The sequence below is a fragment of the Loxodonta africana genome, chromosome 10 (assembly GCF_030014295.1).
Source record: "Loxodonta africana isolate mLoxAfr1 chromosome 10, mLoxAfr1.hap2, whole genome shotgun sequence".
Taxonomy (NCBI): domain Eukaryota; kingdom Metazoa; phylum Chordata; class Mammalia; order Proboscidea; family Elephantidae; genus Loxodonta; species Loxodonta africana.
In genome coordinates this window covers 11,102,791-11,129,086 of record NC_087351.1, presented here as the reverse complement: position 1 = coordinate 11,129,086, position 26,296 = coordinate 11,102,791, and the positions used below count along the sequence as shown (strand labels likewise).

Genomic DNA, 26,296 nt, shown 5'->3' with positions numbered 1-26,296 from the left:
GACAGGGTTGTGGGCCCTTGCACCCACTGTCTGAGGAACCTGTCTGGAGAGGTCCCTGACTTCAGCAGCTCTAAGTCTGGGACAGCCCCTGACGATGTCTAAATTATTCTCAATGACAGCAGAGAGATTAACTCTGTCCTCAGAGCCAGTCCCACAGTGACTGTATCTCCAAAGGGCCCAACACGTGAGAAGAGCGGGCCCTTGCTTTCTAAAGATCAAGGCACTTCCCTGCAGACAAAATGGTGGAGCTCCTGCCAAAGCAAATGGATGGGTATTCTCTGCTTGCAGCTCACTGGAGGCTCTTAGGGGCTCATCAAGTGCCAGCTGGTGGTTCTGCAATTAAACTGGCTTTCTAGATTAATGACAGATTTGACTATGTACAAATTTAAAACTACTACACACAACCCCTGAAAGTACAATTAAAACGTAAACAGGGAAAAATATTTCCAGCGTTAAGGACAGAAAAAGGGTTCCTGGCCTTAACATACGCTGCGCCCTTGGGAACTCGGCACACACAGGGGCCTCCCCTCTCCCACTGACCACGGAGCACCCTGGGCTACAGATCCTTCAGGATCCAGTTTAAAACGTTCCCCCAGAAGCCTTTCTTGCCTCCATCTGTCCAGCTGTTCGTGTGTATTACACCAATTGTCTGGGAGTGCCATGGATTGCTGTTGAACTTGTTCACTAGACTCTGGTGTTTTGGGCAGCCAGCACACAGCTGGTACTCTGCTAAGTGTTGCTGAACTGTACTGAAAACAGATACACAAGGCTACTTAAGAAATAAATTAACTGTTTAGAATCTCCATTTATTTTTTCATTAAACCACAGTAAAACACCTTTTGCTGAGCCTATAAAATTTGCAAAGTGGAATGGGTTCCAGGAAATGATACTCGAATACACTGCTTAAGTATGAGTGAAAAGGATTATTTTTTAGGGAGTTAAATTTGGCTATCCACATACATAGAGAGTATAGATACGTTGTTGTTGTTAGGTGCCGTCGAGTTGGTTCCGACAGAACAAAACACTGCCCAGGCCTGCGCCATCCTCACAAGCCTTGTTCTGCTTGAGCCATTGTGGCTGCCACTGTGTTAATCCATCTCGTTGAGGGTCTCCCTCTTTTTCCCTGACCTTCTACTTTACCAAGCATGATGTCCTTCTCCAGGGACTGATCCCTCCTGACAACATGTCCAAAGTATGTAAGACATAGTCTCGCCATCCTTGCTTCTAAGGAGCATTCCCGTTGTATTTCTTCCCAGCCAGATTTGCTCATTCTTTTGGCAGTACGCAGCATGTTCAATATTCTTCACCAACGCCACAATCCAAGGCCACCAATTCTTCTTTGGTCTTCCTTATTCACCATCCAGCTTTCACGTGCATATGAGGCGGTTGAAAATACCATAGCTTGGGTCAGGCGCACCTTGGTCTTCAAGGTGTTATCCTGGCTTTTGAACACTTTAAAGAGGTCTTTTGCAGCAGATTTGCCCAATGCAATGCATCTTTGGATCTTTTTTCTCGTTTTTAAAATCAACCTAATGAAATTTTGAAGATTTTTTTTATTGTACTTTAAGTAAAAGTTTACAAATCAAGTCAGTCTCTCACACAAAAATTTATATACACCTTGCTATGTACTCCTAGTTGCTCTACCCCTAATGAGACAGCACACTCCTCTCCACCCTGTATTCCCCATGTCCGTTCAGCCAGCTCCTGTCCCCTTCTGCCTTCTCATCTCCCCCCCAAACAGGGGCTGCCCACATAATCTCATGTGTTTACTTGAGCCAAGAAGCTCACTCCTCACCTGTGTCTTTTCTGTCTTATAAAAACCTTATAGTCTAGTCCAATCCCTGTCTGAAGAGTTCGCTTTGGGAATGGTTCCAGTCTTGGGCTAACAGAAAGTCTGGGGACCATGATCCCCGGAATCCTTCTAGTCTTAGACCATTAAGTCTGGTCTTTTTACGAGAATTTGAGGCCTGCAATCCACTGCTTTCCTGCTCCTTCAAGGATTCTGTCCTGTTCCCTAGACAGGCACCATCTAGTTCTTCCAGTCTCAGGCTGATGTAGTCTCTGATTTATGTGGCCCTTCCATCTCTTGGGCTCATAATTACCTTGTGTCTTTGGTGTTCTTCATTCTCCTTTGCTCCAGGTGGGTTGAGACCAACTAATGCTTCTTAGATGGCCTCTTGCTAGCATTTAAGACCCCAGACACCACTCACCAAAGTGGGATGCTGAATGTTTTCTTAATAGATTTTATTATGCCAATTGACCTAGATGTCCCCTGAAACTATGGTCCCTAGGCCCCCGACTCTGCAACTCTGGCCTTCGAAGCGTTCGGTTTATTCAGGAAACTTCTTTGCTTTTGGTTTAGTTCGGTTGTGCTGACCTCTCCTGTATTGTGTGTTGTCTTTCCCTTCACCTAAAATAGTTCTTGTCTACTATCTAATTAGTGAATACCCGTCTCCCTCCCTCCCCACCCTTGTAACCATCAAAGAATATTTTCTTCTCTGTTTAAACTATTCCTCTCCAGTTCTTATAAAAGTGGTCTCATACAATATTTGTCCTTTTGCGACTAATTTCACTCAGCATAATGCCTTCCAGATTCCTCCATGTTATGAAATGTTTCACGGATTCCTCACTGTTCTTTATCGATATGTTGTATTCCATCGTGTGAATATACCATAATTTATTTATCCATTCATCCATTGATGGGCACCTTGGTTGCTTCCATCTTTTTGCTACTGTAAACAGTGCTGCAATGAACATGGGTGTGCATATATCTGTTCATGTAAAGGCTCTTATTTCTCTAGGATATATTCCAAGGAGTGGGATTGCTGGATTGTACGGTAGTTCTACTTCTAGCTTTTTAAGGAAGCGCCAAATTGATTTCCAAAGTGGTTGTACCATTTGACATTCCGACCAGCATGTGTTTTGATTTCTGGACTGCTCCTTCCGTGGGTGCTGATTGTGGGTGTGAGTAAAATGAAATCCTTGGCAATTTCAACCTTTCCTCCGTTAAACGTGATTTTGTTTACTGGACCAGTTGTGAGGATTTCTGCTTTCTTTATGTTGAGGTGTAATCCATACTGAAGGCTGTGGTCTTTGATCTTCATCAGTAAGTGCTTCAAGTCCTCCTCACTTTCAAAAGCAAGGTTGTGTCACCTGCGTAACACAGGTTGTTAATGAGTCTTCCTCTAATCCTGATGTCCCATTCTTCTTCATATAGTCCAACTTCTCAGATTATATGCTCAGCATATAGACTGAATAGGCATGGTGAAAGGATACAACCCTGGCACATACCTTTCCTGACTTTAAACCATGCAGTATCCCCTTGTTCTGTTCAAACTACTGCCTTTTGATCTATGTACAGGTTCCTCGTGAGCACAATTAAGTGTTCTGGAATTCTCATTCTTTGCAATGTTATCCATAATTTATTATGATCCACACAGTCAAATACCTCTGCCTAGCCAATAAAATGGAAACCCTGGTGGCACAGTGATAAAGTGCTACCTGCTGCTAACCAAAAGGTCGGCAGTTCAAAGTTCAAATCCACCAGGCGCTCCTTGGAAACTCTATGGGGGCAGTTCTACTCTGTCCTATAGGGTTGCTATGAGTCAGAATTGACTCAAAGGCAATGGGTTTAGGGTTTTTTTTAAGTCAATAAAACACAGGTAAACATCTTTCTGGTATTCTTGCTTTCAGCCAGGAACCATTTGACGTCAGCAATGACATCCCTTGTTCCATGTCCTCTTCTAAATCTGGCTTGAATTTCTGGCAGTTCTGTGTTGATGTACTTCTACACCCATTTTTGAATAATCTTCACCAAAATTTTCCTTGTGTGTTATATTAGTGCTACTCTTCGATAATTTCCACATTCAGGTGGATCACCTTTCTTGGGAATAGGCATAAATATGGGTCTCTTCCAGTCAGCTGGCCAGGTTGCTGTCTTCCAAATTTCTTGGCATAGACAAGTGAGCACTTCCAGCACTGCATCCCAATTGGTATTCTGTTAACTCCTGGAGCCTTGTTTTTGCCAATGCCTTCAATACACCTCTGACTTCGTTCTTCAGTACCATCGGTTCCTGATCATATGCTACCTCCTGAAATGGTTAACCATCGATCAATTATTTTTGCTATGGTGACTTTGTGTATTCCTTCCACTGCTTTTGATGGTTCCTGCATCGTTTTAATATTTTCCCTGTAGAATCCTTCAGCATTGCAGCTGGAGCCTTGAGTTTTTTCTTCAGTTCTTTCAGCTTGAAAAATGCTGAGTGTGTTCTTCCCTTTTGGTTTCCTATCTCCAGGTCTTTTACATGTCATCATAACACTTTGTCTTCTCGAGCTGCCCCTTGAAATCTTCTGTTCAGCTCTGTGATTTCATCATTTCACTTTAGCTACTTTATGTTCAAGAGCACGTTTCAGAGAGACGTCGCCTCTGACATCCATTTTGGTCTTTTCTTTCTTGTCTTTTTAATGATCTCTTAGTTTCTTCATGTATGATGTCCCCGATGTCATTCCACAACTTGTCTTGTCTTCAGTCATTAGTGTTCAATGCATCAAATCTATTCTTAAGATGGTCTCTAAATTCAGGTGGAATATACTCAAGGTTGTACTTTGGCTCTTGTGGACTTGTTCTAATCTTCCTCAGTTTCATCTTGAACTTGCAGATAAGCAACTGATGGTCTGTTCAACAGTTGGACCCTGGCCTTATTCTGACTGATGTTATTGAGCTTTTCCATCATCTCTTTCCACAGATGTAGTTAATTCAATTCCTGTGCATTCCATCTGGTGAGGTGTACGTATATAGTCACCATTTATGCTGGTGAAAAAAGGTACCTTTCTTCGTTTCCAACTTTTGCATTCTAATCACCAGTAATTATCAATACATCTTGATTGCATGTTTGGTCAATTTCAGACTGCACAAGTTGCTAAAAATCTTCAATTTCTTTGTCTTTGGCCCTAGTGGTTGCTGCGTAAATTTGAATAATAGTCGTATTAACTGGTCTTCCTTGTAGGCGTATGGATATTACCCTGTCACTGACAGTGTTGCTTCAGGATAGATCTTGAAATGTTCTTTTTGATGATGAATGCAACACCATTCCTCTTTGTCATTTCCAGCATAATAGGCCATATGATTTTTCGATTCAAAATGGTCAACATCAGTTCATTTCTGCTCACTAATGCTTAGGATATCAATGTTTATGCGTTCCATTTCATTTTTGACGATTTCCAACTTTCCTCATCTTTTGACACTGTATCAGACAATGTTCCACTGCTATTCATAAGGTTTTCACTGGCTAATTCTTTCCAGAAGTAGACTGCTGGGTCCTTCTTCCTAGTCTGTAAGCTGTGCTGAAACCTGTCTGCCATGGGTGACCCTGCTGGTGTTTGAATACCGGTGGCATAGCTTCCAGCTTCACAGCAACATGCAAGCCGCCACAGTATGACAAACTGACAGACACGTGTGAGAGTTTAGATAATAGCTATTCAAAAGCCTTAAAAATAGGCATTCCCACTGAATCGGGAATCTATGCTAGGGAAGGAATCCTGATGTGCACAGAGATTCGTCTCTAAGGGATGTTCATCACAGTGTTTGAAATAGCAGAAAATTGGAAGCAATCTGAAAGTCCCATGAATGGTACAAAAAATACTATAAATTATATAGAAGAAAATACTGAAAATAAAAAAGAATACTGTATAATCATAACCATTAAAAATTACATTACAGTAACATGGAAAATGCTAATGATACAGTATATTCATAAAGTAAAAAATTATAAATATGCACAGTACAATGCCATTTTTGAAAACAGAAAAAGATCAGAGACGCACAAACTACTGAATGACTGTGATGACCGAGACACTGCAGAAAGTGAGCAGGCTTTGAAATCACAGATGGAGTCAAATAACCAGCTGTGCCACTTCCTAACTATAAGTTAATCAACCTCTTTAAGCTTCAGTTTTCTTACTTCTAAGGGGACAGTAATATCTACTTTTCAGGGTTATGTAAGAGTAAAGTAAGGTAAGTACATCAAATATTAAAAGGTTACCTTTTTGTGTGAATGAAATTTTGGAGTGCTTTTCCCTATTTTCTACATTTTATTCAATGAACTTATAGTTTTCTACCAAGAACTTACACTATGCTGGAGGGGTAGGGAGCCAGAGGAAGAACAATGACCCAAAGTGAGTTTGGAAAGACTGACTCTGGGGGACTTCCTGGGGGACCTGTTTGGGCCCAAAACATGTAAGAAAAAGGCCAACAACTTACTGCAAGCCAGTTCCCCATGGGGAACAGAAGAGATCTTATCCAACAACTTCATGCCCACTAAGGTGGGGTCTTGACACAGCATGGTCAGATGGAGAAATGTCTGGCTTTCCTCTGCAGGGTGGAACATCAGCTTATGTCCTGAATAGAAACATGAGGAGAAAGGCTCTGGTTTTGCCATGAGTGAGCTGGGAGCAGGGGGAGAGAGAGGGCCCACTGCCAGGAGGCCCCTCTGCTGAGGCCCGGGCACCAGGAACTCTCCAGGCAGGTCTCCTCATGGTGAGCCCCGTGGTCATGCTCTCACTCAGAGAGGCACAGCCAATGCATCCTCAGAAAAAAATAAAATAGCAACAGATAAAGGCAATGTGTCCTCCTACCAGGGTAACCTGGAAACAAGAGGTCACCATGAAGGATGTACGTGTGCACAACATCCAAACCCGTAACACTGGGAACCTGAAACGCTGCCTGAGAGCCTGGACAGGCTTGGGGGCAGGTCACCTGCTCCCTCTGATGGGGTCAGCAGCTCCCGTGTCACCTCTTCGGCCACTAGTTCAGCCACAGCGTCCGGCTCAAGGCCCTGGGTGCTGATGAAGGCCTGGGCTCGCCTGCATCGGTCAGGTTGCTGAGAGGCCAAGGTCGCCCGCAGCACGGCCTCGCCGTCCCAGGCGGCGACATCTGTGTAGGAACAGCCCAGCTCCTGAGAGGAAGGCAGAGCCAGTCACGGCACTGTTAGGAGCCAGGAAAAAGCTAGCGAAAGACAGCCCTTCCTGAAATCTGGTGTGGACAGACATCATCGTTTCTGAGCAGGAACCTTAGAAGAACAAATGCTGTGTTCTAGCCCTTTCTATCACTCCACCAAGCCAAATGCAAGCAAAAGAAAGGCTTGTCTTCAGAAAACATCAGGTGACACTGTGTTTCTGAACATTGAGCTTTTCTAACATTATCAAACAGAAGAAATGTGAATAAAAGTCAAGAGCCCCCTCCATATCGTTCCCACAGCAGCAGCAAAGCTCTCAATTTCCAAAGACGTCTCTGCGCCTCATTCAAGGCAAAGGGCTGCAACGCTCAGCTTATCTCTCCCATGCTCTTCCCCTTCCACTCAGTCTACTGTTTTCTCCCCAAGCCAGCATGAAGCCACAGGCAAACCCTGGCTGCCCTGATTCCCAACGTCATAGTCCTCACATCCCATTTTATTTTGAAACTTGCTGTAGGTGCTCCCATCTGGAAAGTTCTGAGCAATCATGGCACCTCGGGGCTGGACGGGCCCTCCTGGACTAGTCACTGTTTACAGGTGAAGCAGCAGGGGCTCACAGGAGCCAAACGCTTCACCCCAGCTTCTGGATGGCAAGCTGCAGCCAGTACACCCCATCTCCCTGGCATGGGACCAGTGACCGCGCCTCTATTTCTGAGATGGCTTATGGGTGTCAGCCTCCGGGTAAGCACTCTAGTCGCTGCTCACTCTTACCACCTGAAGTGCTGGTGTGGCAAGGCCCAAAATCTCCCACTTCCCACTTCCTTCCCTCCTCAGAGAAGAGCTTCCTGGGGGGCTCCGCCCGCCCTCTGGCACAAACCTGAGCAAGTTCACAGAGACAGAGGACCTGCCGGCAGAAGTTCTTCCCGTGGCGGCATCTGCTTGTCAGAGTTTTCAGGTCAGCCAACACTTTGTCGCTGGGGGGTGCCATCACCAAGGACTGAGCATCCAAACTTGAAGCTGGAAGTAAACACAGGCTGAAGGAGATGCTAGGCTGGCAGGCTAAGGCACCCCAGCCCTGTCTGACCTCTGCCTAAATGCTCGCAGCGCCCTGCATGGTTCCCCGTTGGTCTGGGACCACTTCGGACAGGACCCCACTTTCACTGCTTTCATTGCCTTCTTCCAGGAAATCCCAGCCCAGGGTGCATCGAACATCTCACATGCCACCTACTGAACACTCCAAAGACCAGCACCAAAGATGTCCGCCAGACCTCCTCACACACTGCCAGGTCTAGCCGACTGTACTCTTTAACGGCTGCCTTTGTTAAAGCATTCCTGGTCTGCACCTGAGGGCTGCAGCTGTCCCCCAGATCAATCTTCCACATGCTCGGCGGGGTTCTTCTCAAATGCAAATCAAAAAACCTAGGACTGTCTGAGCAGGTGCCTCAAAGGTGTAGTAAAATTAAAACTCATTCCTAGTTAAGAAAATTTAAATGTACATCAATAAAGAATTCTTAGATAAATTGTGGTATACCTATACAGTACAATACTCTGCAGCCATTAAAAAGAATGAGGTCAATCTGCATGTACTGACAGGGGAATGCTGTTGACCAATATGACAATCTCATTTTTGTAAAAAATAAAGTCTGTGTGTGTGTGCGTGTGTGTAAAAGACACCCCTTCAGGGAGTTCCATTGGTGGGGATGGGGTCAAATGTGTAAACGACTCACTTTTTACTTTGTGGATTTCTGTATCACGTGCTTTGTTACACTAAGCCTGTAATACTTTTGCATTTAAAACATTTAGCAAGAAAAAGGTTCTTCAGAGACAAAAAAGTACAATGCAGCCCAGATCTTCAATGGCTTTTAGTGGTGTTCTAGGTAAGATGGAGTACGCGCACTCTACCCGGTCTCTCACGCTGAGGTCCACTGCCAGTCCTGGACAGAAGCAGCTCTACGAGGACTCTAAAGGTAAAGAGCAGCTGGTGGACTGAGGAAGAAGACTAGAACTGAAGTATCTTCGGGTGGGCAGTGAGTTCACCGTTTTGTTTCCCAGGCACTAACACCGCCCCACCCCCGCAGCTGGCATGCAGCATCCTGAAACCCAGGAGAGGCTGAAGTGTAGTGTGAGCCCCAGAAGAAGCCCTCAGTAGTGGCTCAAGGAGCAGGAAGGGCCTCTCTGTGCCCTGCTCTCTCGCCCAGTTCCCAGGCAATCCGCAGGTGCTGGTGGCAGAGGCTACTACATGGCCAGAAGAGCCAGAACTCAGAGAGGAACTTCCTTTTCTGATGAAGCAGCTCTTTCCCCAAGCAGGCAGAGTGAACCGCTGTAACTTTTTGCTCTGTCCTCCTATCACTTGCCCAAAAGTAGTTATTAAATACCATGGAGGCCAAAAGGAAGTGGTACATTTTTAAAGTGCTGAAAGAAAAGAACTCATTTTCTATATGTCCGACAAAAATATCTGTCAGGAATGAAGATAAAATAGAGACACTCTGAGACTTCTGGCCAACATGGTGTCATAGACAGAAGCACCACACTATCTCTCCACAGCAAAGACTCAAAAAACTAAGTAAAACAGAGACAAGTGTCATTCCTGGAACTGAAGTGTCAAATGAAGAGAGAAAGAACTCAGCCAAACACTGAATGGAATAAGAAACTGACAGAGAACAGAGAGCAAGGCAAGACATGTGCAGAGGTCCCCTATTGGCTAACACAGCATTGATTTGCCATCTTGGACTCTTGTTGGAGATCAGTAGACAGGGAGCACAGGAAAGCAGCTTCACGGAGCTCCCAGCAGGAGACAGAACACTCAGTAACCAGCAACACACGCTTTCCCACCCCCACCCCCCATCCTCTCCCCACTGCTCTACCTCCGCACTTCCCGGCTGGCAGCAGTAGCTCAGCCGGCCAGGAAGTGCAACATCCGTGCCTCTGGATTCATCTCGCCCACAATGGAGATTGGTGGACAGGGAGTATGGGAAAGCAGCTTCACAAAGTTCCCAGCAGGAGACAAGCACCCAGTAACCAGACAAAGAAAAAACCCTGAAAGCAGCTCGCAAAAAAAAGCCACATACAAAGGAGAAACAATAAGACTAAACTTGGATTATTTGGCAGAAACCATGCAGGCAAGAAGGCAATGGGATGACATATATAAAACCTTGAAAGAGAAAAACTGCCAACCAAGAATAATATATCCTGCAAAACTCTCATTCAAATATGATGGTGGAATTAGGACTTTTCCAGGTAAACAGAAATTAAGGAAATATGTAAAAATCAAACCAAATTTACAAGAATTATTAAAGGGAGACCTTTGGTCTGACAACAAACAACACTAGACCACGGCCTGAATCTAGGATGCAAGATTGTACCAGCCAGATACCAACCTAGGAAATGAACTCTCAAGGACTATCCAAAACCAAAAGAATTGCAACAGGGAGACAGAGAAGTTAATCTGTAAATGACAATAACATCAGACCAATAAGAGGGAATAAATGGTGTAGATATAGAACTTTCTAATGGAGATGAAGGCAAGGCAATACCAAGTAATCGTGTTCAAACCCAGGATAATACGGGTAAATTTCAAGGTAACCACAAAGAAAGTTAACAAACCTACTCATCAAAATAAATAAGAAAAACGTAAAGTCTCAATGGAAACAAAATCTACAAAAACAGACGTAATGAAAAAGAAACCCACAAACAAAAGGAACTCAGCACAGAAGAGTAAGAGGAACAAAGAAAATGTCGTACTACAAAGTGACAGCAATAAAGTCACACCTATCAATAATTCCACTGAATGTAAATGGCCCAAATGGACCCATAAAGAGGCAGAGAGTGACAGAATGGATAAAAAAACAAGATCCATCAATATGCTATCTACAAGAGACACACTTTATAAACAAAGATGTAAAATTATTAAAAACCAAAGGATAGAAAAAAAATATATCAAGCAAATAACTACCAAAAAAGATCAGGAGTGGCAATACTAAGGTAAAATGACTAAAGCAAAATCCACCATAAAAGACAAAGAAGGGCACTACATAACGATTAAAGTGATGATCCATCATGAAGACTCAACCATAACAAACATCTACGCACCCAATGACAGGGCTCCAAAATACATAAAACAAACTCTAACAGCACTGAAAAGAGAAATTGAAGTTCCCCGTTAATAGTAGGAGACTTCAACACACCACTCTCAGTAAAGTACGGATCATCTGGAAAGAAACTCAACAAAAATGCAAAAGAGCTAAAGGGCACAATCAGCCAACTTGACCTCATAGACATATACAGAATACTGTACCTGACAGCTGCAAAGTACACATTCTTTTCCAATACACGTTCCAGAATAGACCGTATCTTAGGCCACAGAGCAACCCTCAACAAAATCCAAAACACTGAAATAATACAAAGTATCTTCTCTGACCACAACGCCATCAAAGTAGAAATTAACAACAGGAAGAGCGAGGAAAAAAAAATTAATTACATGGAAACTGAATAACACCCTGCTTAAAAACCACTGGGTAATAGAAGAAATCAGAGATAGAATTAAAAAAAAAAAAAATCCTAGAATCAAATAAGAATGAAAATACATCATACCAAAATCTTTGGGACACAAGAAAGGCAGTCCTCAGAGGTCAATTTATAGCAATAGATGCACTCATCAAAAAAGAAGGGACAAAATCAAAATATTAGCTACCCAACTTGAACAAATAGAAAGAGAACAGCAAAAGAAGTCCACAGCCACCAGAAGAAAGTAAATAATAAAGATCAGACCAGAAATAAATGAAATAGAGAGTAGAAAAACAAGAGAAAGAATCAACAAACCAAAAGTTGGTTCTTTGAAAGGATCAGCAAAATCAACAAACCACTGGCCAAATTTACAAACAAAAAAAAGAGATGATGCAAATAACCCAAATAAGAAATGAAATGGGGGACATTACAACAGACCCAACTGAAATTAAAAGCATCATAACACAGTATTATGAAAATCTATACTCCAACAAACCTGAAAACCTAGAGAAAAGCAGACAAATTTCTAGAAACACACTACCTACCCAAACTAACACAAAATGATGCTGAAAATCTGAACAGACCCATAACAAGAGAAGAGATTGACAAGGTAATTAAAAAAACTCCCAACGACAACAACAACAAAACACCCTGGCCCAGATGGCTTCACTGGAGAATTCTACCAAACATTCACAGGAGAGTTTATGCCAGTACTACTCAAACTATTTCAGAAGATACAAAAGGAAGCAATACTTCCAAATTCATTCTACGAAGCCAGCATAACCCTGATACCAAAACCAGGCAAAGACATCACCAAAAAAAAAAAAAAAAATTACAGACCAAGACTCAACAGCACTGGGTTACTGGGCTATCTCTCATGAATATAGATGCAAAAACTCTCAACAAAATTCTAGCCAATGGAATTCAGCATCATATCAAAAAAATAATACACCACAACCAAGCAGGATTCATACCAGGTATGCAAGGATGGTTTGACATTAGAAAATTAATCAACATAATCCGCCACATAAATAAACGTAAAGAATCACATGATCACCTCAATTGACACAGAAAAGGCATCTGACAAGGACTGTTTTTTGTTTTCAATAAAATAGGTATAGAAGGGAAATTTCTCAACATAATAAAGGGCATCTATGCAAAACCAATAACGAACATCATTCTTAATGGATAGAGGCTGAAAACATTTCCCTTGAGAACACAAACAAGGGTTCCCTTTATCACCACTCCTATTTAATTTTTATTTAACATTGTGCTGGAAGTCCTAGCTAGAGCAATAAGATAAAAAAAAAGAAATAAAGGGCATCCACATTGGTAATGAAGAAGTTAAACTGTCCCTATTTGCGGATGATATGATACTATAAATAGAAAACCCCAAAGAGTTCATGAGAAAACTACTGGAACTAATAGAAAGATTCAGTAGAGTAACAGGATATAAGATAAACATACAAAAATCAGTTAGATTCCTATCCAGCGATAAAGAGAATGCTGAAAAGGAAATCACAAAAACAATACCATTTATAATAGCCCCTAAAAAAATAAAATACTTAGGAATAAATCTAACCAGGGATGTAAAACACCTATACAAAGAAAACCACAAAAAAATACAACAAACCAAAGGAGACCTACATAAATTGAAAAACATACCATGCTCATAGATAGGTTGACTCAACATTGTGAAAATGACAATTGTACCCAAAGCGATTTACAAATACAATACAATCCCAATCCAAATATCAACAACATTTTTAAAAAGATGGAAAAATTTATCATTAACTTTATATGGAAAGGGGAAGAAGCCCCAGATAAGTAAAGCACTACTGAAGAAGAAGAATAAAGTATAAGGACTCACACTATCTGACCGCAGGAACCTACTATACAGCTATGGTAGTCAAAACGGCCTGGTACTGGTACAAAGACAGATGCACTGACCAAGGGAACAGACTTGAGAACCCAGATGTAAATCCATCCACCTATGGTTACCTGATCTTCAACAAGGCCCCAAAGTCCATCAAATGGGGAAAAGACAGCTGTAATGGACTGAATTATGTCCCCCAAAAATATGTGTCAACTTGGTTAGGCCATGCGTGGTTATCCTCCATTTTGTGATTTTTCTATGTATTAAAAATCATAATCTCTGCCTGCGGTTAAAAGGATTAGGGTGGGATGTAACACTCTTGCTCAGGCCATATCCCTGATTCAAAGTAAACAGATCTTCCCTGGGGTGTGGCCTGAACCCCCTTTCATCTCTCAAGAGATAAAAGGAAAGGGAGGCAAGCAGAAAGTTGGGGACCTCATACCACCAAGAAAGAAGCACCAGGAGCAGAGCACGTCCTTTAGACCCGGAGTCCCTGCATGAAGAAGCTCCTTGTCTGGGGGAACATTGATGAGAAGGCTGACAGAGAGAGAAAGCCTTCCCCTGGAGCTGATGCCCTGCATTTGGACTTGTAACCTACTGGACTGTGAGAAAATTAATTTCTCTTTGTTAAAGCCACCCACTTGTGGTATTTCTGTTATGGCAGCACTAGGTAACTAACACAACAGTCTTTTTAACAAATGATGCTGGCACAACTGAATGGCCATCTGCAAAAAAATGAAACAGGACCCACACCTCAAACCATCTACAAAAATTCAAAATGGATCAAAGACCTAAATATAAAGCCAAAAACTATGAAGTTCATAGAAGAAAAAATAGGATCAATGCTAGAAGCCTAGAACACAGCATTTAACAGGATACAAATCACAACCAAGAACAAACATACTCCAGATTATAAGCTAGATAACTGGGATCTTCTAAAAATTCAACACTGATGCTCATCAAAAGATGTCACCAAAAGAGTAAAAAAGAACCTACAGACTGGGAAAAAAATTTTGGCTATTACAAATCAGACAAAGGTCTAATGTCTAAAATCTACAAGAAAATCCAACACCTCTATAACAAAAAGACAAATAATTAAAAAATGGGCAAAGGAAATGAACAGACATTTCACCAAAGACGACATTCAAGCAGCCAACAGACACATGAGGAAATGCTCCCCGATCACTAGTCATTAGAGAAATGCAAATCAAAAAACCACAATGAGATACCATCTCACCACCCCTGCCCCGCCCCACCGCCCCCTGCCACCGCATTACTGTCAGGAATCAAAAAAACAGGGAATAACAATGCTGGAGAGGCTACGGGGAGATCAGAACTCTTATGCACTGCTGGTAGGAATGCAAAATGATACAACCATTTCGGAAAACAATATGACACTTCCTTACAAATCAAGAGGCAGAAATACCATATGATCCAGCAATCCTACTCCTAGGAATATATCCTAGAGAGATAAGAGTTGTCACACGCGTAGACATACGCATACCTATGTTCACTGCAGTGTTGTTCACAACGGCAGAAAGATGGAAACAACCTAGATAGTCATCAACAGATGAATGGATAAACTGTGGTACATATACACAATGGAGTATTACACAACAATGAAGAACAATGATGAAATCTGTGAAGTATCTAATAACTTGGATGAATCTGGAGGGCATTAAGGTGAGTGAAACAAGTTAATCACAGAAGGTCAAATATAGTATGAGACCATTACTGTGCTGAAATGGTTTACACACAAAAAGAAACAATCTTTGATGGTTATGAGGGAGGGGTTGGGTAGGGATGGAAAAACACTAAATAGACAATAGATAAGTGGTAACTTTGGTGAAGGCTAAGACAGTACACAGTACTGGGGAAGCTAGCACAACTTGTACAAGTAAAGGTCACGAAAGCTCCATCACCAAAAAGCAACCAAACATCCAAATTCCCTGAGGGACCAAATTGCTGGGCTGAGGTCTGTGGGGGCCATGGTCTTGGGGAACATCTAGCTCAACTGGCATAACATAGTTTATAAAGAAAATGATCTACATTCTACTTTGGTGAGTAGCATCGGGGGTCTTAAAAGCCTGTGAGTGGCCATCTAGGATACTCCACCAGTCTCACCCCTTCGGGAGTGAGGAAAAATGAATAAAATGAAAGATACAAGGGAAAGATTAGTCCAAAGGACTAACAGACCACATCTACCATGGTCTCCACCAGACTAAGTCCAGTACAACTAGATGGTGCCCAGCTACCATCACTGACTGCTCTGACAGGGATCACAACAGAGGGTCCTGGATAGGGCTGGAGAAAAATGCAGAACAAAATTCTAACTCAAAAAGAAAGACCAGACTTGCTGGCCTGACAGAGACTGGAGAAACCCTGAGAGTACGATACTCAGACACCCTTTCAGCTCAGTAGTAAAGTCACTCCTGAAGTTCGCCCTTCAGCCAAAGATTGGAGAGGCCCATAAAACAAAATGAGACTAAAGGGGCACAGCAGCCCTGGGCAAGGACTAGAAGGCAGGAGGGGACGGGAAAGCTGGTAATAGGGGACCCAAGGTTGAGAAGGGAGAGTGCTGACATGTCGTGGGGTTGTTAACCAGCGTCATAGAACAATATGTGTACTAACTGTTTAATGAGAAACTAGTTCTATAAACCTTCATCTAAAGTACAAAAAGAAAAAAAAAAAAGACATTCTCAGATGACAAAAAACTAAGAGAATGAGTTGTCAGCAGACAGTTTAAAGGAATTACTAAAGAAAATCCTTCAGACAGAAAGGAAAGGGACCCAAAAGAAACCTGGAACATCAGGAATGAAGGAAAAGCAACAAAAACTATAAATAGTTGAGTAAATACCACAGACTGTTTTCTCCTTGAGTTGAAAGCAAAAATTACAGCACTGTTTGATGGAGTTTTCAATGCATGTAGATATAATAAGACAACTAGAACATACAGGAGAGGAAGTAAAGTGACTTTATGGTGGTAAGGTTTCTCTACTCCTCTTTATGGTGGTAAGGTTTCTCTACTCCTCTTGAGGTGGTAAAATATTGAGTCTTGTTTTGTGAAAAGTCAAGAATGTATAATGTAATCCCTACAGTAACCATAACTGTTAAAAACACTACACAAAGAGAGCCAGTCGATACCACAATAAGTAAATTAAAATGAAATACTAAAAAAAGTTCAAATAACCCAAAAGAAGGTATGAAAAAATGGTTTCCGCAAAAACCACAACCAAAATCCACACAAGATAAAACAGATAATCTGAATAGTCCTATAATTACTAAGGAAATTGAATGTGAAGTTAAAAACGACATTTCCTGACTCAGAAGGTTGTATTGGTAAATTCTACTAAACATTTAAAGAAGAAATAACACCAATCCATATGATATTTTCCAGAAAATAGAAGAGGAAATGTTTCATAAAAGTTTTTATGAAACCAGCATTACCAATACCAAAACCAAAGATAGTACAAAAAAAAAGAAAAAAGTATAGATCAATACTCCTCATGAACATAGATGTAAAAATCCTCAACAATTCTTAGCAAATTGAATCCAGAAATATATATATATGCTTTAAAATGTACCACATCCAAGTGGGGTTTATCCTGGGACTGCACGTATGGTTCAATATTTAGAAATCAAAATCAATGTAATCCACCACGGTAACAGTATAAAGAGGAAAAACCGCATGATCAGATCACGTGATGCAGAAAAAAACATTCGACAAAATTCAACATCCATTCACTCATAATAAAAATTCTCAGAAAATTAGAAACAGAACGGAACTTCCTAAAATGATAAAGCACGTCTACAAAAAACATACAACTAATACCATATTTAAGGGTGAAAGACTGAATGCTTTCCCCCTAAGATCAGTAACAAGGCAGGGACGGCCACTCTCACCACTCTCATCCAACATCATACTGGAAGGCCCAGCAAGTGCAATAAAGGAAGAAAAAGAAAGAACAGGCATACAGATTGCAAAGACAGAAATAAACAGTTCTTTTTCGCAGACAATATGATTATCTAAGTAGAAAATCCCAAAGAATCTACAAGAAAAATTCTAGAATATGTGAGTTTAGCAAAGTCACACAAAAATCAATCACATTTCTACATACTACCAATGTGCAACTGGAAACACAATTATTTGTACAGAATAAATTTCACTGAACTAGCTACAAGTCAGACGAAGTCCCTTCAACCTTAATACAAAGCTAGTTAAAAGACAGTGTTTCTACTTCATCAACCAGTGAATTACCTAGTTTACAGATTGCCTGGAAAAGAGTCACTCTGCCCTAAGTCAGTGTAGCTACTATGCCAGAAGGGCCCCTTCCTTCCTAGAGGGGCTACCAACAGTGCCATTTAAGACTCAGGGCAGTGAGATCTCCTTCACTTACTGCTTTGGCCTTTCCTCAGAGGCACACCAGACTCCTCTTCTTCCTCAAGCAGCTCAGCATGCCGTAGGAGAGCCTGGACCTCGGGGTGCAGGTCGTCCACACCAGCTTCCCCTGAGGCCAGCGCCCTGCAGTGCAACACCAGGACCACATCTCGGTTGTAGAAACAAAAGTACCGGCACACTCTGCTTGCTTCATGCACGCAGCCATCATCCAAGAGGCGCCCAATCAAGAAGTTCAGTGACGACTCCTCCTTCCCATCCAGTCTGTTCTCACATGAATCTCTGGATGGAAGACCTGTAAGTTCCAAGTATTTTGATGTGTTCAGAGCAGCCAACTTGGAGAAGGAAAACTCACTGGCTAAGCTATCAAAGGAAAGTTGGCCACTAGTTGAGATCTGTCGAGAAAATCTGGGCTCTATTTCCCCCTGGTTTCCTTCGAGGGTGTGCTGGGTGACACGGCAGAGCCAGATCTGCTTCTCCAGCTCCTCCAGCTCGTCCACAGGCACCGGGCGGTCCTGGGCAAGCCAGTGCCCCGCCAGGGTGAGCAGCAGATGGCGCTCCTTGACGGCGCCCCGCTGCTCCTCAGCTGGAGGCATGCCTGCCAGGAGGGCCTGGGAGGAGAAAAAGGATGAAGCTGCTTTGCTTGAAATGGAATTTTTCTTAAAATTCTCATGGCATTTTTTCCAGAAGTCAATTCTTGCTTGTTTTAGGGACCACTGTTCGATGTGTTTTAGGGTCTGCATCTCCTGAGTTATCTGTAAAATTTAAACAAGGAGAATTTCAGCCTTTCCTAGATGAAAAGCATCATAAATGTCAACACTCCCTACCTATACCTTACTTGTTAAAACCAAATCATCAGAAAACATGGGACTTGGCTATCATAAGTCCCCTTGACCATTCCCTATAATCTAGTTCAATGGGTATCTGAACTATTCGGAAATCAAACTTTGAGTAAGTAATTCCTCATTCTGGTACCATGAGTATCAGAAAAGTTTTCCACACCCTTAACTTAAACTCCCTGTGCTACAGGTGACTCTGGATATTTTATCTGGAAAGTTAAGGTATGAAAAACAACTCTCTATGGAGTTCAAGAGGAAGCTACCTTATATTCAATTATTCAAAGGAAAATAGTTCAAAAGAAAATAGCAATAGCATACCCTGTGGGGTAATTATATTAAAGCATACAATCTTCAGTAACGGCTATCTTAGATTCATCTACTTCTGAAAGCAATGTGTGCCTCATCTATAGTTGGTATACATTATTTGATTCCCTGTTTAATGTTGGTTTAAAGTTAAGACGTTAAATAACTTAAAAGACTACAGATACCTCTTCAATAACCAAGCCGTCCACAGGTAACTCAGCTAATTCTGCTACTCTCCTGGCCAAAGCAAACTGCCCCTCTGTCTGCAGTCTTTCCAAAATGGACCTACATTCATGCCAAAAACTCTCAGCGCTATAGCTGGTAATAATGACATGACTGATGGCTATGGATGTACCCTTCAAAACTTCGCTGAGGGCACACAGCTTCTTCACATCCGGACCTGTAACAGGAGAAGAGGGTAGAAACACTTAACCAATACAATACTGCTATGTAACTCCTCAGAGATGGGACTGGAACAGGGGATGGAAAATGACACTGGTGAAGAATAAGCTTCTTGGATCAAGTGGACACATGAAACTATGTTGGCATCTCCTGTCTAGAGGGGGGATGAGAGGGCAGAGGGGGCCAGAAGCTACCTGAATGGACACGAGGAGAGAGAGTGGAAGGAAGAACTGTGCTGTCTCATTGGAGGGAGAGCAATTAGGAGTGTATGGCAAGGTGTATGTAAATTTTTGTAAGAGACTGACCTGATCTGTAAACTTTCACTTAAGGCACAATAAAAATTAATTAAAAAAAAATACTGCTATGGCATTTCAAAAGTAGCTAAATATCAGGGCGGGTGAGGGGGGGAATATGCATGCTTAGCGTAGTAATACGGTTAAAGGAAAAATAAAAACCTCTTTTTCTATTCTGCCCGACTAGCAGAGGAAGCCATAAGACAGCTCCTATATAGCAAAACTGTCAAAAATTGCCCTGCAAAAACATTATTAGTAAAGTCTGGCTAAACTTGCCTGCCCTATAGGAAGAAGTGTTCAAGAGATTAACACATGAACTCAAGCTACATATCTGCTTTATCTACACAGGCAGGGGCTGGTGGCCTGCTATGTACACAGTACTAGATCAGTCAACCACGGGACAATTTTGGCCATGTGCTCGGGCTAGTCCCGTTACTTTCTGGATGCTCTCCTACCTTGACTAAATTTGTCCATTTGTTCATTCGTTCACTCAATGCAGGCATCACGTGGATCAAGGCACAGAACGTGTAGGACAACTGAAACTTGGCCCCCAATGGCCCAGACGCTAACGTGGCACGCCGTGTTAAGAATGGAGCACCAATCAATCCTCCTGACAACTATCTACTTAACCCAGGGTGACCAGCTAGCTCTTCTAATGTCCTGGGAAATTCTCATGTCCAGTAACATTAGGAATTCTCTGCCAACAGCTTGTGTGGCTAGTTTGCTCCTACCTCCAAACAGTCTGGGTAGGGCCTACAATACAATTGGGGGTGGAGGGGGCGATGTAGAGCAATCCAGAGAAGCCTATTTCCCAAGGCCACCTGCTGGGCCATGGTCTGCTGAGGGAGCTTCCAGGGCACTGAGACACCCTGCGCAGTAACCACCAGTACAGGCGTGCTGGCTTTCTTTGCTGGCATCACGTAAAATACAGGTTTTTAATTTTTTTAATTGTGCTTTAGGTGAACGTTTACAGGGCAAATTATTTTCTCATTAAACAGTTACTACACAAATTGTTTTGAGACACTGGTTGCCAAGCCTGTGATGTGTCTACACACTTCCCTTTTCCACCCAGGTTCCCTGTTTCCATTCCTCCAGTTTTCCTGTCCCTTCCTGCCTTCTCGCTTTGTTTTTGGGCTGGTGTGCCCATCAGTCTCATATACACAATTGAACTACTAAGGACATTCCTCACGTGTGTTATTGGTGGCCCTACAGTGGCACAGTGGTTAAGAGCTCTGACTGCTAACCAAAAGGTTGGTAGTTCAGTTCCACCAGTTGCTCCTTGGAAACCCTATGGGGCAGTTCTACTCTGTCCTATATGGTCTCTGTGAGTCAGAATTGACTCAATGGCAGTGGGTTTTTTTTTTTTTTTTTTTTTTTGGTTTATAGACCTGTCTAACCCTGGGCTGAAAGGTGAACCTCAGAAGTGACTTCAGTACTGAGTTAAAGCGGTGTCCAGAGGACATATTCTCAGGGTTTCTCCAGTCTCAGTCAGACCAGCAAGCCTGGTCTTTTTTTTTTTTTTTTTTGAATTTGAATTTTGCTCTGCCTTTTTCTCCTGCTCTGTCCAGGGACCCTCTATTGTGATCCCTGTCAGCAGCTAGTAGTGCTAGCCAGGGCACCATCTAGTTGTTCTGGGGTCAGTCTGGTGAAGGTTGTATAAAACATAGGTTTTTTAAAAATATATCTGTTGTCTAAGCACATACATGTTACATACATACAACACAAATATTCTATAAAAATAGAATAATTTAATTACATGAATAAAAACATTACAGGTTAATACTATTAACCTATAGTTATAGTTAATAGTTAATACTATTAACCTATAATGTTTTTATTCATGTAATAATGTTTTTATTCATGTAATTAAGTTAGGTTAATAACATAGTCAATCCTTGTAATTATTTAGGGATAGAATAATCCTGGCAAAAAAATCCATTTCTGAAAAAAATTCGAATCACCTCAGATCAGTGAAAATACCTGTATGTTCTAAGTCTCCATTGTTTGGTACTACATAGTACTAACCAGCACCACGCTGAATTTACTGCATTTTGGAAATACCCCTCTTTCCTTTTAGTCATCAGACTCACAGCCTACCACACTGGCAGGAGGCCCTGCGTTCTGTCAGCGTTCTGTGCAAATCTGAGCTCCCCAGCTGAACATCTGTGACTCGAAATGTGATAAAATAAGCCTAGTAGTGAAAATGTCAGAATCAAGTGTAGAAGAAGAATATATGATTCAACAAAAACCTGAAGTTGGGAACAAGTGGAAAATGGGGTAAGGCAATATTGGCTGATTTAATGAGCAACAAGCTTAGAGACTGCCAACAGGTCTGCAGAGAATGAGCGTGACTGTCCCTGAAGATTTCAAAACGAATTATGTGTTCTTGAACCAAGGTTTGTAACCCTGAGCAACGATGACATGTTGCGGTTATTTGCCAGAGAAAAGAATGATAGTGACAGGGTAAGGGAGAGGCTGGGTCAGGAGAAAATGTGGCTATGTGACAACTGCATGGAATGAGAAGGCAGTCGTCGGGTTGTTTAAGTTATATCCTGTTGTACTATGTTCTGAGTGCTTTAGCCAGGATTTTGCAGTTTCCTGCACCTCTTCACACTCAGTTATGGACTGGAAATATGTTACCTATCACATGCATTTTCATTTCTTTACCGGCCTTCCAAAATATTGTCATGATTAAGGAAGTTAACTTCTTAACAGCTACTTAACTACCAGGATGGTCTTACCACCAGAGAAGAGATGCTCTATGCCAACAAACAGCCGTAAAAGCTTCTCCAGTTCATACTGGGTCCTACACTGCTGCAGCATAAGCTTCAAAAGGAAACACACCTGCTCCTTCAGCCATGAGGCAGGGATGAGAGGGTGGACCCTTGTGGCTGCCGTTTCAAGCTACAAAAAAAGAAGAGAGGGTCGGGCGTGGGGGGGTGGGGGTGGTTTCACAGGAATAGCAAATCAAAAGCTCCATAATTGAAAACATCTATGAAAACCAAGAGACCATCAAAAGCTGTCTCCTATCACAAAGGGGTAGGGTTATTTAGGTCCCTATTTCTCTCTTGATAGTGGCGCTCGGAAGAGTGACAAAAATCAGCACTCCTCAGCACCTCTGTCCCTTGTCTCATTGTGGGAAGTCCTGGCACAGAAAGCTGCACGTGTGGGAGTCAGAGCTGGGAGAGCCCTGAAGACAAATGCTGACTATGACGTAAATGGACACAAGTACCTCCAGTTAAAAACTAAAGGGGCTGCCAAATTAAGTCCTGTGAGTCACCGTGAAATTAACCAGGCATCTTTTCCTTAGCGTTTTCTTTAGAGAGGGATCTGGGCCCGGCCCTTGAGTCTAGAAGATTTTAAATTTACACGTGAACACCTCTTACAGGGACTTGTGTAACATGGCAGAGCTGGACCTACTAGTTTGCTTGTAGTGTATGCTCTCATTAGAGAAGGAGCTCAGTGAAGAAGCCTTGATTTATGCCATTTCAGTGAAATGCTGAAGGTATTAACAGGAAGATCATCCATGACCCCAGAGAGAGTAGGGATGGCAAAAATATCTAAGACCTTGAAGGAGAAGGCAGATTTTAGTGTCTGTGAGGAGTGCTGTGTTCTCACATGATGCTTCTTCTGTGACTGCACCCCTAGTTGGTGGCCTTCGCTTCATGACTTTTGGAAGGCTAAGTGCTGGCTCCAGTCACCACAGTGCTGTTCACTCTGGACTTTGCACAACATAATCACAAAAAATATCGGGCCTTTTAGTAGAAAAGAAACTTCTCTCTCTGGTTTCAAAAAATATGTACTGTGTGTTAGTAGGGGCCAAAAATTTATCATTTATTAGCTCTGTGCCTAGCACAGAGCCCTGGTGGCACAGTGGTTGAGAGCTCAGCTGTTAACAAAAAGGTCAGCAGTTCAAATCCACCAGCTGCTCCGTGGAAGCCCCACGGAGCAGTTCTCCTGTGTCCTATAGGGTCACTGTGAGTTGGAATCGACTCGACAGCAACGGGTTTGGTGTTTTTTATCGTCGTTTTGGTGCCTAGCACTGGATTAGGCCCTAGTTTTGACTTCCTGTTCCTAGATATGCCAGATCACGCTATAAAAGTCACTCTGAGGATAAACCTAATATGCAAAGAGGCTTTTTAGCTGTGATGTAGATTTTAGAAGTCAACATTCCCTTTAAACGGACTACCCAAGACTGCCAAGACCTTAAATTAAGCAATGGCTTATAAAATCCTCCGTCACATTACTGCTTTCCCCCCAGTTCTGCCCACGAGTTCCTTCTTTACTCTCTTTCCTATGTCCTTGGAGTCCTGGTGGCGTAGTGGTAAAAAGCTTGGCTGTTAGCCAAAAGGTCAGCAGTTCAAATCCACCAGTTGCTCCTTGGAAACCCTCTGGGGTACTTTTACTCTGTCCTATAGTCGCTGAGTTGGAATCAACTCGATGCCATCAGGTTCGGTTTTTTTGTTTGTTTGTTTTAGTTTACGAGAAAGACAACAACACTGGAAGTCAGCTCGTTATTCACTACTTACTCTTGCTCAGACATCACTACTGAGTGGGTCCTATAACCACCCTGACCAGACTTTGAGAGCCAAAAGTTATCTAATGTTTAAATTTTTTACTCTTTATCCTCGTAGAGGTCCTTATGAAAACTGGCCTGGGTTAAGGTATTAGCTCTTCATCTTTAACTCCTTACTTATTTACCTAACCCTGTGGCTCTGGGAAGAGGGATGACAGCAAGCAGAGTGAAAGTGATCAGAGAAAAACCCACAGAACCAAAGGGCTGAGGGCGAGCAGGGGGCGGCAACAGTGGGCCTCCACAAGGGGCTGGGGCAGCGGCAGTCAGGTCCCTGAGAAGGTAGCGGGAGGGCCCCAGCCACAGAGAGAATCAGAGTGCCTCCTTCTGTGATTCAGGGGCCTCAGGCACAACTGAATAACTGATTCACTATTTTCAAATAACATAACTTTTAAATCTTCATTACAGTTAAGACTAACGTGATTGGGGGTGAGCGCCTGTACTGAGGTTCTGCTGTGATATATCTGTTGGTATATGTTTTGTCTTATTTATCACAGACCCTTTCTGGGATAGAGAAGGTAAACATGCTGAAAAGCCCAAGCAGGACTAAGGCATATTCCCTTTCCTTTCTTAGAACATCCTCTTTTTATCACAGGTTAATAAGCTTCACATGATAAACAGGCCCTGTGCAAATATCTGAATGGGTAAAGCCGAAACTGACCACAAGGCTCAGCATCCCTGGGACAAGGACCACCAGGAGTACTGATGAAAAGAGGCGTTATTTTTTGTCACAGGGAATAAAGCAGTGTTCATATCCTTCACATGAAAGCTGCTGGTGCCATCCTGGCTCGGTAAAACGTGGCCCGGGTACCACCACTCCCCTCTCCAGCATGAATCCCCCTCCCACTGAGCGGGCGACAGCTTCAGGATACTGATCAAGGTAGTATGCTAGATGAAACTTCTCTGTCAGCCCTCAACGGATCAGCTGCTGCAGCTGCGGCTACTGCCGCTGTCACCCGGCCCCCCTGTCGCCAGGACAAGAAAACGAGACTCGGTTTGCATTAGCACATAGCCGCTACCCTCCTGATGCCACACTCCAATTGCCAGCAGAGAACAGGCCACTCCAACCACTGTTGGATCAGGGAGAAAGAGCACTGTAACACCAACTTACTGTTTCAAGGCTCTTCTGGAACTCCAGAAGTTTGGCTTCAGCTTCCTTATAGTTCTTGAAAAACATACAGAGCTCATACACCTCCATCACCAACAATAACGGGGAATCCTTTGAGGAAGGGGTTACATGAAATTACAAAGTCCTGAACTTAACCAGTAACATTTTTTCAATGAATAATGCCAATATAACAGGTTAAAGTAAAAAAAACTAATGACATTAATAATAGCTTTACATTAGTACTAAATCGTGTATGTTGAAAAGAGATACTCAGGCTGGATACACCTGCTCATCACTAATAATTTTCTATTCTATATTTGACGGCCCCATGGGAACACAAGACGTTCCACTAGGTGGTGCTATGGTACTGTATCGCTACTGTCTCCCGGGTCATCAGCTCCACTGAAACACCGTTCCACTAGGTGGTGCTATGGTACTGTATCGCTACTGTCTCCCGGGTCATCAGCTCCACTGAAACACCGTTCCACTAGGTGGTGCTATGGTATTGTATCGCTACTGTCTCCCGGGTCATCAGCTCCACTGAAACACCGTTCCACTAGGTGGTGCTATGGTACTGTATCGCTACTGTCTCCCGGGTCATCAGCTCCACTGACCCACCGTTCCACTAGGTGGTGCTATGGTACTGTATCGCTACTGTCTCCCGGGTCATCAGCTCCACTGAAACACCGTTCCACTAGGTGGTGCTATGGTACTGTATCGCTACTGTCTCCCGGGTCATCAGCTCCACTGAAACACCGTTCCACTAGGTGGTGCTATGGTACTGTATCGCTACTGTCTCCCGGGTCATCAGCTCCACTGACCCACCGTTCCACTAGGTGGTGCTATGGTACTGTATCGCTACTGTCTCCCGGGTCATCAGCTCCACTGACCCACCGTTCCACTAGGTGGTGCTATGGTACTGTATCGCTACTGTCTCCCGGGTCATCAGCTCCACTGAAACACCGTTCCACTAGGTGGTGCTATGGTACTGTATCGCTACTGTCTCCCGGGTCATCAGCTCCACTGACCCACCGTTCCACTAGGTGGTGCTAT

The 26,296-nt window shown here is 42.8% G+C and overlaps 1 protein-coding gene across 9 annotated transcripts in view; it reads right to left on the bottom strand.

Moving 5' to 3' along the window:
• The window catches only part of SPG11 (SPG11 vesicle trafficking associated, spatacsin), a 104,448-nt gene that overhangs the window by 12,757 nt on the left and 65,395 nt on the right, over positions 1-26,296 (bottom strand). For 7 of the 9 annotated variants that reach the window (XM_023539085.2, XM_064292020.1, XM_010599689.3 and 4 more), the window contains 7 exons: positions 25,247-25,354; positions 22,304-22,466; positions 19,053-19,267; positions 17,727-18,480; positions 7,828-7,967; positions 6,755-6,953; positions 6,260-6,397 (listed from right to left, as the gene is read on the bottom strand). In XM_023539085.2, the coding sequence (XP_023394853.2) occupies positions 6,260-6,397; positions 6,755-6,953; positions 7,828-7,967; positions 17,727-18,480; positions 19,053-19,267; positions 22,304-22,466; positions 25,247-25,354 (1,717 nt within the window). The other 2 variants (XM_064292022.1, XM_023539088.2) reach the window with 2 other exon arrangements.